General features: G+C 50.6%; 1 protein-coding gene across 1 annotated transcript; it reads right to left on the reverse strand.

Annotated features, from left to right (window-relative positions):
* Positions 1-1,231: 1,231 nt before the first annotated feature.
* Positions 1,232-4,769, reverse strand: LGALS1 (galectin 1). The gene is made up of 4 exons (XM_009508199.2): positions 4,660-4,769; positions 3,369-3,448; positions 1,838-2,009; positions 1,232-1,440 (listed from the first exon to the last, which is right to left on the reverse strand). Exons 1-4 carry the CDS (start codon positions 4,666-4,668, stop codon positions 1,297-1,299), a joined length of 405 nt encoding a protein of 134 aa, XP_009506494.1. The 5' UTR covers positions 4,669-4,769; the 3' UTR covers positions 1,232-1,296.
* Between the last annotated feature and the right edge of the window lie 6,191 nt (positions 4,770-10,960).

Below are 10,960 nucleotides of genomic sequence, written 5' to 3' on the forward strand. Positions count from 1 at the left end.
TTATGGAGCAAGAACAGGAGGTGCTGCTGCCACAGAAGTTCCTGTGCTCCAGCTGCTCTGCAGCTGCTTAATGGGAGGAATCAGCCTGGCCAGGCCTGCAGGGAGTCCTTGTAGGACATCAATTTGTTTGTACTTTGTGTTGTTCATGGCCAAGCCTGGAAGTGAGGACCCAGAGATTGGGTCCTTCCATCCCAGGCCTACCTGGTAAGTGCCGTGCACTGTGAAAAGGGCAGCTCCCACCTTTCCTATGCCCACAGGCATAGCCTGCCCAACAGCAGTAGTCACTGCTGCTGAAGTAGCATTAGACTGACATAGCCCCTGAGGCAGCTGCTGGGTAGCACCTTGGGTAACAGCCACAGCCCAATGAGAAATATACTGTAACATCAAACCTGCCTCATCACCTCTAGTCTCCTCAGATTAGATGTAGAAGTGCTCAGGCTCATTTGGGCTAATGAGTTAAGGGGTAACAAATACATAGTGGAGACATCCTAAGCATCTCACAACCCAGCTGGGCATTGCTACCTCTCCAAGCTCTGGAGGGACCAGAAAAGGCACACAGGGCAGAATAAAACCAGACCCTGCCAGGTTACTGCCACATAAGCTATGGCCCAACAGTATTCATGCTTCTGCAGTTATTGGAAGAAAGTATTTGCATGAGGAGCCCACTGTATGCTCCACCACAGCATCCTTTTCTACTGCTGTTCCCATGCAGCAGCAAGAGGTCCCAAGAAGACATAGGAAAGATGTCATAAGTGGGACTAGCCACTGCAGAGGGCTACAGGCCAAAGCTGGCACAACTGAGGACTTCCCCTCACTCTGTGCCCCTCTAGGTTTACCTAGCACAGCAACTCAAGGCTGCCTGAGGCCAGCCACAGATGCTTAGTTTAGGGAGAAATAGATTTCATCAACCCACTTTAAATGGGCAGGGTAAGGTGTCAGACCTCAAGAGCAGCTGACTTTGCTTAAGAGACCCTTCCACTCTCCCCTCTAGTCACATCTAGCCCCAGTGTTTCCTCCCAAGACTCTTCTTGGACTTTTCACCTCATGCTTTCCCAGGACTTTGCCCTTCACCCTCCTCACCATGTGTGACTTTAAAGGGCCAAGGCTGGCATAATGACACCACATATGGTACTCCAGTGAATTTGACTACCCGCCTCCCCCCCATGCCCCCAGCAAGGTGACTAACCCATGAGGACTTGCAGTATGAAACAGATTAGAATTTGAGACTGGGTAGACCAAAATTGTCATTTATTGATTGCTTTTTCTGTATCTTTGAGATCTGTGTGTCAGAGGAAGTTACTCCAAGCTGATGGTCTGGAGTGTGAAGTCACCTTGTATATCAAAGTAATCAAACACAGAAAGACCAAGCCGGTTAGGGAATGTGAACTGGTGGCCTGGCAGGTGGACTGCCACATCGTTTTGGTTGACAACAAAAGTGATCTGCAAGACAAATAGAAGAGTCAAAGAAAGCTTCTACCAAGACACCCTCAAGCCTTTTCCCTCCATTGCACTGCTGTGCCACCCTCTGTTTTGCAGTGTGAACACGCTCAGCAGCATAACCAGCTCTTCAACAGCAGGAGTGTTATTCTTGTCTCCCAAGGGATGCTTATTCCCTGCTCAGTTCAATAATAACATCCCTGTGAGCTAGCTGGAGCTTGCATATTTGATCCCCACCCTCCATCATTGCCCAGAGCCCTGGATGGTGGCACTGGCCAAGCAGGAGAAGCCAGCCACCTCCTGTGCAGACAGTCCTGAGACAGCCCCTGCAATTGGGTGCCTTGTGCCAAACACCCTCCCTTCACCAGGGCAGGTACAGAGAGTGCATCCCAGGCCTCACCTCAGCTGTACCTCCCTTCTGGAAAGGGAAGACACTCTCCCTGTGCTCTGCACCCCACTCTTCCACCTTCTTTGAGTTGCACACAATGGTGTTCACATCACCATGAGCATCAAAACGGGGATTGAAGTGAAGCCCAAGGTGGGAAGGATCCTTCCCCAGATTCATCACAAAGCTGCAGAGAAAGACATTAATATGGTTTTAATCAATACTATGGTAGCATGTTGCTCATTACCATGAGCATCTCTGGGTCTGTTGCTTCAAGCCCAGCTGAGGGTAACCAAAAAGAAGCCCTTTGCTAAACTGCACAGCTTCCCTAAAAAAAAAAAAAAAAAAAAAAAGAGTGTTGCTGTGTCAGTAAGGGGTACTCTCCTCCACTGCAGTGACAAGCCCCTCAGTACCATCCCTGGGAGAGACACTGCTTAGTTGCCACAAAGCTTTTAACAAGAGAAAGGTTCAGCACTTAGCCCTGAACAGGGAGTTATCCTGCACCTAAACCAGCTCCCAAGGAATCAGTTGCTTTTCAATTTTCCTTTCAGGCCCAAACAGTTAGCTGGTGCTGCACCCTCCCTGACAGCCACTGCCTCCTCCCCACCCTGCAGGCAGCTGAAATAATTACCATGTCACTCACTATCCCAAAGCATCTGCAATGGCAGTGGGAGGAAGCCGCTTCCTAGCCCAGTGTCCACCTTGCCTCCAGGCCTCTTACCCAGATGAGAAGAGAGGAGGCATGTTATTTGGCAAGAGAAAGCCCAGGAGGCTTCCCTCTGATGCTATCAAACTTCAAAGGCACTCGGAAGAGCTGGGACATGTTTCCTGGAACACCACTAGTGCTACAGCGGCTACAGTGCTACCCACCAAGAGGCCCCACCAGCCACAGACCTGCACAAGGGCTGGAGGCTGCTGCAGAGGCTTCCCTGAGGGCCCCAGCCACCCTGATCCCTGCAGCATTAGGAGCACATTTCAACTTACTCCCACCTGCCCACTTACCACCTTCTCCCCCCAGCACTTAAGAGGCCTCTCCACTGGGTGAAAGCAAGCTTCAACAGCTTGAGACCCCCTGCTGCAACATGCAACCTTTCCATTTGCACCATTAGCTGGAGCTGTGGCTCAGAGCATCCAAGACCTCCCAGCTGCTTAGGTTATAATGTCCTCCTGTCCAGTGAAGCAAGGCACTGTAATAGTGTCCCTGCTTCTATGCCATCTTCATGCAGGGGAGAGGATGTGGCTGTGGGGATGGTCTCAACCCAAATCTCAGTACAGGCACGGCTTCCATTTCCCTTAGCTTGCACTAGAGAGGATGTGGTCACTGCCAGTGCATGCAACTGGAGCTTCACATCTGCTTTGGCTTAGCCCCTTGGCAGTAGCATGCGTCTGCAAAGTGCATTAGACAATGACTCACTGGGAAGCACTGCTGGTGTTAACCCCTTCTAAAGCTTCTCCTCTCCTACGCAAGGGAGGGATTCCTTCTGTCCCGTCCCCCACAGCTCAGTGTTGTGTCTTGGTCATGCCTGGGCAGCACAGCACAACTTACCTCTTGGCACTTGGTGCAATTTTCCCCTTGACAGTCAGGCGCTGGCCAGGCTTGAGACCCAAGTTGGTGCATACTGGTCCCTGGAGAATGTGGAAGCAGAGGTGTTAGCTCAGTACCTACCTGCTGGCTTACTTGCTCTGACTTGGCAGCTCTCCCTGCTGCCTTGCGAGACAGTGCATTGCTTTGGACCACTGGAGAGACAGGGCAGCTCCCTTCCCCTAGGGCATTGCACCAGGGACATCCCAGAGAAGTTACTCCAGTCACACGGGACATGTGCCCAATTTCCCAACCTTTCTCCTGCTGCTCTCATCAACATATCTGCATTTCACAGTAGTGAAACATAAGTACCGGCAAGCTCTCATCACACCCACCCTGTCCCAAACACACCCACGTGCCTTGTGGGTCTCGCATCATCCCACACAAGCTTTTCCCCTGGCTTGGATTTGAACTTCAAGCCTTGCGTAGGTCCTGGGGCTCAGACACTTTGCTCCCCAGCACTTGGTGTTTTTTCTTTTCATACATTCAGTACTTGCAAGAACATTCTCCTGCTCCATGCACACACCTTTCTCCACCTTCTCTCGAGGAGAACTAAAATATCCTGGTAAACCCTTATGTACTCATTTTCTATCACACCAGATACAAGGCCCCAGGAATACTGAGTCTTGCCCCCATCCCACTTTAATCACAGTGTCCCCTAAGTGCAGGCTTATTAATCACCCTCAGTCTAATGAAAGATAAATTAATCAAAGAAGTGCAATCACTCTTCTGACACAAGCATCTTCTTGGCTGTCCTTGACACTCATAGACGGACACTTCTATACAGCAAATTTCCTTACACGAAAGAGAGAGATAATGACTCAGTGACTCATGAAAACTTCAGCCAGGAAGCAAGCATTAGGGCTGCCCAGAAGAGGAGATGCTCAGAAAGCAATAAACATTACCACAGCTGCTTCCCCAGAGCAGAGCTGCTGTAAAACATGTTACCCCAGCTCAGGAGCCAGCCCTACAAGGACCCCCCACATACCTCCCCAAAGGTATTCTGCAGGAGGAAAAAAAAACCCACTCCTGCCAGAACAAGAAATAGCAGCCACCTCTCTGTAATGGATGCAGCAGGAATTCTTCCTCCCCAGCAGCAGGCACCCAGTGCTAGCAGACTGTCTGACACAGGGGATGATGAGCAGCTGGAGGAGGCTAGTGCAAGCACCCTCACACCAAGCCAACACATTCCCCATAGTCCCACCCCCTGAAACACCACCTCAAGCAAAGGTGCCCCATCCCTTTCTCTACTCACGCAAGACATGGTGCTTGCTTGGCAGGCTAATGCTCCTCTCCTCCAAGGTGCAACAGTCCCAGGCAAGTAACTCTAGGGACCCCACCCTTGCCTTTAAATAGATGGAGAGCTGAGTTGTCCCAGCCCTTCTCCAGCCTCACCCGCCAATGAGACCAAGGAAAGGGTGGGAGGGGTTGGTTTTGGGGGGAGGGAGGGCCTGTCAGGCAGAGATGCCTCCTCCCATCCTCACCCAGGCTCCTCTCCAGGATGCTAAACCCAGCCTTTCCAAGCAGGCTGACAGCCGCTCCAGGAGGAGATCCAGCTGTGTGTGGCCATGAAGCCAATGGAAAATAGTTTTACAACGAGTGTTTTACTATCCAAGGCTTTTATCCCACATGGAAAATGGTCAGTTGGATTGATACTTGGTGAGAAGGGTCTGGGAGGAGGGCTGGGCTCTTCAGCTCTGGTTAAATCAGGAGCAGAAGAAATATCACTGAGTACACAGTGATATCACAGTACTCCAGAAACTCTTTGTGGCCCAGGTGAAACCCCAGGAGCAGAGGATTGAAGCTGGATCCAGGGCCACCCAGCTGCACTATCAAGCCTTGCTGACCCCAAAAGCTGCCCAGCTTCTGACCCAGCCCTTACCACCCACCCTTGTAGGTTCAGGAACCAAAGGAGGGAAAATAGTCCTTATTCTGCAGAACCCCTAAACACTCTCAAAACCAGGCAGTTCATCTTGGCTGTAGGGTATAGCAAACCAGGAGGAAGCCATCTTGGAGGGGTGAGGAGGAATTACCCAGGAAAGCTCAGTGCCTGGCTATTGCACCTACCCTAAGCCCACCTGGGGTGCTGAGGAACAAGGGGTTGGGGGCGAAACACTCTATCACAATAAGCCATAGGCTCTATATGTCTTTTATCTGATTCCATGTTCTTTTTGTGGAAAGTATGATCCACTCCGGGTGAAAGGATTCCTTTGGAAAAAGTTACTCAATTACTACATGGCTCAACTGTAATTACACTGAAAGAAGAGGGAAAAAAATCAGGCAGTAAGCCAAGCCTGTGGCTTAAAGCTCTCCTTGTCTTGCATATTTGTCTAAATCACAAGACGGTCTGTGATTTCCTTAAGAGGCCCAGAACTGAAACTCACTGAAACACTTCATTCTTCCCTTTCTGTGAGGTCCATCAGTTCCCCATCTCCTGAGGACGTGATAGTCCCCATTCCCCCTACCACCATGGAGCACAACCCCAGAGGCGTCCTGGGTGTTTTCCAGGTTGGTGCTTATTTATAATTGTATAATATTTAATATATTAATAACAATCATTGATGCTTCCCATTGCTGCCATCAATGCCAGCACAGGTAGCAAGGAGGCTCTCCTGCCTGCTGGAACTGAGGAGGGCCTGGAAAGGCTCCAGTCTTCAGCCAGGTCGCTGACCACCCCTCAACAAAAGGGGACTGGCGTAAACGCCAAAGAGGGCTTCTCTGCTCTGACATGTCCACTCCCTCTTTCCTGCTCTGGAAACCTGCCTCAGGGTGCAGCACTTGAGCCTGATCCCTTCCATGTGGTGCAGAAAAAGGAGGATTCCTCCATACCAGCAGGAGGAAAAGTAACCAGAGCCAGCTTTCCTCTGCACAGAATGTGTGTGTAAATAAATAAATTCCTTTCAGCTGCAGGATTTTGTGAGACCAAACCCCTGAAAAGGACCCTGGACATCTCTTAAGGAGACGAGGTGCTGCTGGAGCCATGGTCTAGCAGGTTGCAGGGAGGACTAGGAGGGACTGTTCCTATGCAAGAAATGGTGGACAGGGAAAGGAAATGTGTAGATGTTTGCTCACTTAGAGCTGGAAATGGAGGAGGCCATTTAAAAGGTCAGGGGTAGATTCTGTGTTTCCTGCGGCGTTTCTGGCAGCTGGGCACTGTAACCCAGCCTTAGTAGCCACCAGCTCCTTCAGTCACACTTGTCCAGGGACCATCCTCCAAATGCTGCTAAGATTAGACACCAACTCATGGATAGCAGGTGATAACAAGGGAGGGGATACCATACCAGAGGAGACACTGCAGGGTTATTCACATAAAGGAAATTCAGCCTTCAGACTTGAGTCTACCTCAGGCAGCCCATGTTTGTCCATTGGAAGTCCAGGTGTCTCCACTGGCTTTTGAGGAGCTGTGAATTAAATGGCATTAGCTTGACAGGCTAATACTGCAGGCAAGGGGCCCATGGGGCATCCCATTGCTGGTAGACCATGGGCTACCTTCATCAGTACAATGCCATGTCTCCCTTCCTAGCTCTGGATTGGAGCCACCATGATGAGGTTACAAAATCTAAAGCCCCAGGATCAGCGTCCTCACAAGGTATGGTTGAATTCAGGGGAGGGAGGGTCCCTGCTTACCATGATGGCACAACAGACAGGGACGGTATCCGCAGCCATGCTGACACCTGCTTTACCACACTGAAGATGCAGAGGTGCCTGCCCGTTATTTTCAGGAGGAATGTGGTATAGGAAGAGCTACTGTGGCTTGAGAAGGGTAGAGCCAGGCTGGTTAGAGCTGGCAATCCTCAACTCCCATCACCTCGTTCCTTATCAGTTTGTGGTAGGTCAGCCAGCTAGGGGATGTGCCAGCAGGTTATCAGTCCATGCGATCTGCAAAGGATGGCGATGAGGAAGATGAGGACAGATCACAGAAGACCTTGGTGGCACAGGCTTATCCTGCTGTGTGGGAACTCAGCAGTGGGGTAGGGTACTTTTCCTCCACCCTTGCAGCCAGGCTCTTCCTCACCAGGAGAGTTCTCCTGCATCACATTGCAAATCCTGACTTTTTTTACAGGGAGAGACACTGATCTGCACTGTACCTTGGGAAGCAAAAGATCTTCTTCATCCAAGCCAAAGGGAGTGAGTGGACCTGATGCTGTTGCAGCAAACAGTGGCCTTGGCCAGCCAAACTCTTGGCCAGAGGGAGCCGCAAGTGTGGAGAAGGGAGTAATGTCTGTGGGGTATTTCTTCAGCAGTGCCTCATCTCTGGTTATGAGGGTGAGGCAGGTGGTGTTTGCACCTGCACCTGCATTCTCCAAACTGGGAACCTGTGTCCTGGACAGGATGGGGCCAGCAGAGCCAGCAGCCATGGCAGGGGCAGACAAATTCACAGCCAGCACATGTGTGCAAGGCCAGAAATCATAGCAAAGACCCCACCAAGCATGTCCTATGCTAGGGATTAGGCATTCTGCTCAGGTCCTGACTCTGGGCATCTCCCCTGTGGCCTGTGCTTCAGAAACATCTTGGCTCCTGGTAGTGACATGCTGCCCTCTCGCTAGCCTTTCCTTGCACAATGTCCCTGACTGCTCACTCCTTCTTGGAAAGTGCTTCTTGCCATTGTACAGTGAGCAATCCCAGACAGTCCTCAAAGAACTGCTGCTGCCTTCGGGGCCTGAGCTCATCCCCTGACGCTGGCGGTGACCCATCATTCCTGTAGAAGGGGCCAGACACCCCCATCTGTTGCCAGGGATGCCCATGATTTTCATTGTGGCTCTTCTCCCAGGGTCTCAGCCTTCTTCCTGCAGTCACCTTGACACCCAAAGAACCTGTGCTGATCTCTCCATGCTGAGATGGCACCATTTCTTGAGCTTGTAGCTTTCCTCGTGGACAACCCCACCCCTCCCAACCTCCAAGCTGTAATTCAGCTTAGGTTGAAGAGGAAAACATGATTGCTAAGGGTGAGTTTCGTTATATAGAGCCTGCCTTCTGGTCTAACTGATAGGCACTGGTATGCCTCAGCATACCCAGACTGGTCCTGGATGCTGAAGACTGGTGTACAGCTACTGCACACTGTGGGGCTGAGTTGAACTGCTGGGCTGAGTTGTTGGGTGGATCTAGCCAAAGTGGTTTGGCAGCCACCAGAGAAATAGCTTGGTCAACCAAGTGTCTGAAGCAAAAGAGGGAAGATCTTCCCCCAGATCTGCTTGTGAGGGATGCAGCGACAGACAGGGCATTGCAAGTCATGGGCCTTGGAGGACTGGGAAAGGGCCTGGCTGAAAAGCCCGTGGACTACGTGACCAAAATCCACTTGTATACATTGCTCTCCATCTGGCAAAAGCCTGTTTGGGCTGCAATTACTCCTTCAATGATTTGCAACATCTTTCCACTGGGAGAGTGTCTTTGTACCTGTTCAGCCACTTTGTGGGTTGTGGTATTTTAAATTCAGGATTAGGTGTGCTAAACTCAAAGTTATTATCTCACGGACAGAGAGCCTCACATCAGGAATGAGCCACAGCAGGATCTCCCAAGCTTCGCCTGCTGAAACATTTCCAACCACATCCAATTTCCTGGATTAGGAGCCACCTATGAGGCTCTGGCTCCTGCTGACTCTAGAATCTCTGCTTTCATTAAATCAGTATGGAAATATGTTCCCCAGTGGTGAAGATAATCCTGCAAATGTTATCAAAGGGTACCTGGACAAAGTGATTTATCTGGTTGAGCCTGAAATTACAGCTTGGGGAAGCAGGAATGATTCCTGCTCATGCTAATGACACCAGGATGTGTTAGACACACCTCAAAGTGCATCAGGGGAGCTCCCCAAATCTGTGCTCCCCACCTCCTTCCTTGCACCTCTGGCTGCTCACATTGGGTTCCATCTTGCCTCTGGGGTGTAAACCCTCCCTGGGCAGAGCAGGGAAGGGAGTGCTCCTGGTCTGCCAGCTGGGGTGGTATCCCTGTGGCTATGGGATGGGCACAGCGCCCTGGCTGGGAGGGCAGGGAGGGAGCCAGGTGCTGGGTCACAGCCATGGGCAGCATGGATCAGCCTGTGTCAGCCCGCAGAGACAGTTGGCCCAAGCCGTTCAAGTGCCCTTCTTGCATGTGAGAATGGTGAGAAGCCACCCCACTGCTTTGGGTTAGCTCCTCCGCCCAGGTGATGGGCGGGAGGACTCCTTACCTGATGTGCTAGAAATACTGACAGCACAGCAAAAAAGCACCAAGCCTTTGATTAACTTGGACATGAAGGATCCTGACTGTGAGCCTTGAGCAGCGGAGTTAGCAGATCTTTAATCCCAGCCAGGCGGTGACTGGTCGGGAAGGCTTCAGCCCATCTGCATTCCAGTTTAAGGGCACATGGTCCATGGCAGAACAGCAAAAGCAAATCAAGGAGGGGCAGCCTGATGTTTTAGGAAAGCATGTTTTTGGTTTTGACACAGAGAGGTTGCTCGCAATGACACAGCCCAGACCAGGTAGTTGCTACACATAGAGGATTTCCAGGAGCTATAAACGCAGGTTAAGAAAAGCCTTGCAGCAGGTCAGACAATCACTGTTGAGCCAGAGGGGGGACAGCAGACCGGGGGGAGCTGGAAGGTGAATGGAGTAAGGCTTAAGTTCTCCTGTAGGCAAAGTATAATTAGGGATCTTGTACAACTCTGCCACACAGTTTGAAACTGATAATACTTTTCTCATTTAAAGAAAATAGGAAATCAACTTCTGAGCAGTGGTGTGAATTTCCAATTTTCTTTAAATAAATCAAGTTGAAGAAATAGAAAGAAAGGAAAAGGTAGAAGTGAAAATGAGTTGGGGTGCAGCATGTGTAGTTCAGGCTGTGCAGGCATTGCAGGCAAGGCTTCAAACCTAACCTTGAAGAAATGACATGTTTCGAAAGCAGGGCTACAAGCTCAGCAAATGCTGACTATAGAGGGGAAGACATTGCCACCGCTTGTCTGGACATTGGCTAATGACTTCCAGAGGGCCTGCAACATAAGCCCAGTGCCACCACTGTAGGAGAGAGAGGGAATATTGTGCTAAAATATTACACTAAGGAATATTCCTGGGCTGCTGGTTAGTGCTGGGAGTTCAAGGGCAAGGAAACGCGGCTCCACGCGGGAGAGTCAGATGTGCCAGAGCAGGAGAGCTGCAGGCTATTGACTGATTGTGGCCACCAGCTCTGCACTGCTGTAATACCCAAATTGGTGTCCTTGCAGTGCCTTAGAAACCTGCCATTTATTGAGCCTATTTCAAGCCTAGGAGCAACCTGCTGAGGCATATTCCCTGTCTCGGATTGTTGTCTGTTAAAGCGACTTTTGAGACGCGCTGGGCAGAGGTTTGTTTGCTGTACTTAATATGCAAACTGTAAGTGGATGTTGTGTTTGAACACGTTACAGCAACCCAGATGCTGGTTTCAGCTCTTCCAAGAGAGAGTGCTCAGGAGAAGTATGTTTGTGGAATACAGGCACGTTCTCCTGCAACACCCTTGAGACCGAAACTCAGCCACATGCCATTTTTCAGTGAGTGTTGTGTGTAAAAACCAGTCTGGAATGATAATCCTGAAGAAAAGGGTTGCCTTG

This window comes from Phalacrocorax carbo, chromosome 1 (genome assembly GCF_963921805.1).
Source record: "Phalacrocorax carbo chromosome 1, bPhaCar2.1, whole genome shotgun sequence".
Classification (NCBI taxonomy): Eukaryota; Metazoa; Chordata; class Aves; order Suliformes; family Phalacrocoracidae; genus Phalacrocorax; species Phalacrocorax carbo.

Bases quoted from the DNA above. Each gene is read 5' to 3' on its own strand.
- LGALS1 (XM_009508199.2), bottom strand. The intron at 2,010-3,368 runs GTAAGTTGTGCT...CTTTCTCTGCAG, and splicing joins ATTGCACCAAGTGCCAAGAG to CTTTGTGATGAATCTGGGGA. The intron at 1,441-1,837 runs GTGAGGCCTGGG...TTTGTCTTGCAG, and splicing joins AGAAGGGAGGTACAGCTGAG to ATCACTTTTGTTGTCAACCA.